At 42.7% G+C, this 1,547-nt stretch overlaps 1 protein-coding gene across 1 annotated transcript; it reads right to left on the bottom strand.

Annotated features, from left to right (window-relative positions):
• Positions 1-349: 349 nt before the first annotated feature.
• On the bottom strand, positions 350-1,165 carry LOC110288772 (alpha-defensin-related sequence 12-like). Its single transcript, XM_021155030.1, has 2 exons — positions 994-1,165; positions 350-444 (listed from the first exon to the last, which is right to left on the bottom strand). Exons 1-2 carry the CDS (start codon positions 1,163-1,165, stop codon positions 350-352), a joined length of 267 nt encoding a protein of 88 aa, XP_021010689.1.
• Positions 1,166-1,547: the final 382 nt, after the last annotated feature.

Raw genomic sequence — 1,547 nt, 5'->3', positions numbered from 1 at the left:
AAGTGGTTATAGTAGATTGTCTTGTCTCTTTGTATCCAACCTCCTGCTCATCCTTGATATGAATGTTAAAATGGAACCAAGAATTCTTTTACAAAAGTTTCACTGAAGATTCTGCTGTATGGCTAGAAGAGTCCGGTCTAAACCACATAGAAAGGCTCAAAGAAACATAAACACAGATGATTTTTTCTGCAAGGAGTTTATTGGAGAAGGAAGAGAAATCAAGGCTAAGCACAAGGGTCTTGACAGATAGTGAGGTTCCAGAGAACCTGGATTATCTTGACCCAGATTCCATGTTCAGCTGCAGCAGAATTTATGCTGTTTATTTGGATCTTTGGTGCCAGGTGCAGGTTTATTTTGAATTGAATTTGCACCTCGGGCACCTTGGGCACCATAGACATGACGGGCAACTGGGGCATGGTGGGCACCGCCAAGCCCTTCTTATGGCTGAGGACACAAACAAAGCATCAGGTATTAAGTAGGGAGGCAAGCAGTGTGTTAGTAATCAATTTCATGAAGATGTATTGTACAAAGTAGAGAGTATGTTTGTTGTACTCGTGACATCACAGCCAGCATATGGACATGAAACATTTCACAAGTGTTGATCACATACAGGCAATGCCACCCACACCACATTTCTTCAGACAGTGTGTGCTTTCCAGACCCAAAACATTCATACATATGCTGGGTTTTGAAACCTAAGTCAATTTTTAAAAGCAAAACAGATTCTTCTTCTTTAACAAAATTATTAATCAGGTATAAGAGGACTTATCCACATGTTCTATATTTTAGTGTTTTGTGACAGATAAAGTTTTAGATAAAAAATTTTAAAATGTTTTACACTCACTGTTACTTCTATAAATAAGACAGGTAAGATCTTAGCAGATGAAGAGACAACTATATGAACCAGACTGCCCTTTAAAGAATTCCAGGGCTCATCTCCAACTCTCCATCAGGAGACGCCAATCCTTCTTCACACTGTGTACCAGGACTCACCTGCATCTTGAAGAGCAGAGCCTTCTGGGTCTCCAAAGGAGACAGTCACAGCCTGGTTCTCTTCTCCTGCCTGTTCCTCAGTTTTAGTCTCTTCATCTGTGTTTTCGATAGAATCAGCCTGGACCTGGAAGGCCAGCAGGACAAGGGCAGAGAGGAGGACAAGTTTCTTCATGGCTGCCAGTCACCTGGATGATTGGTGAACAGGGGCCCAATGTGTGGAGAGGGAGAACCCAGCCTGCATTTATAGGGCAGAGCGGGGTCCCCACTGAGAGAAGGCACTCATTGATGGTAACCAGGAAAGGCTGTAACCTTAAAGTTCCCTTTGATGTTCCTCTATCTTTGAGGCTACCATCCTGATGTTGCTCTGTGTGTTCAGTGCTTCCTTCCCCTCCCACTAATAATGATGAAGGGGCCTTGCTATCTTCTCCTGTTTCCCATCTGCTTGAATATTTACTTCTCAGTGGTCAGGGAAGAAAGGAGTTTGTCACTGCCTAATGTAATAAGTACATGAAGCAAAGGATTATTGTCTTTTCAACTTGAAGCCTGAACCAGAC

This window comes from Mus caroli, unplaced genomic scaffold (assembly GCF_900094665.2).
Source record: "Mus caroli unplaced genomic scaffold, CAROLI_EIJ_v1.1 scaffold_26039_1, whole genome shotgun sequence".
Lineage (NCBI taxonomy): Eukaryota > Metazoa > Chordata > Mammalia > Rodentia > Muridae > Mus > Mus caroli.
The sequence above is the reverse complement of the archived record's forward strand: the minus strand, read 5'-3'. Positions and strand labels throughout refer to the sequence as shown.

Bases quoted from the DNA above. Each gene is read 5' to 3' on its own strand.
- LOC110288772 (XM_021155030.1), bottom strand. From the start codon at position 1,165: ATGAAGAAACTTGTCCTCCTCTCTGCCCTTGTCCTGCTGGCCTTCCAG. The intron at 445-993 runs GTGAGTCCTGGT...TTGTGTCCTCAG, and splicing joins CTCTGCTCTTCAAGATGCAG to CCATAAGAAGGGCTTGGCGG.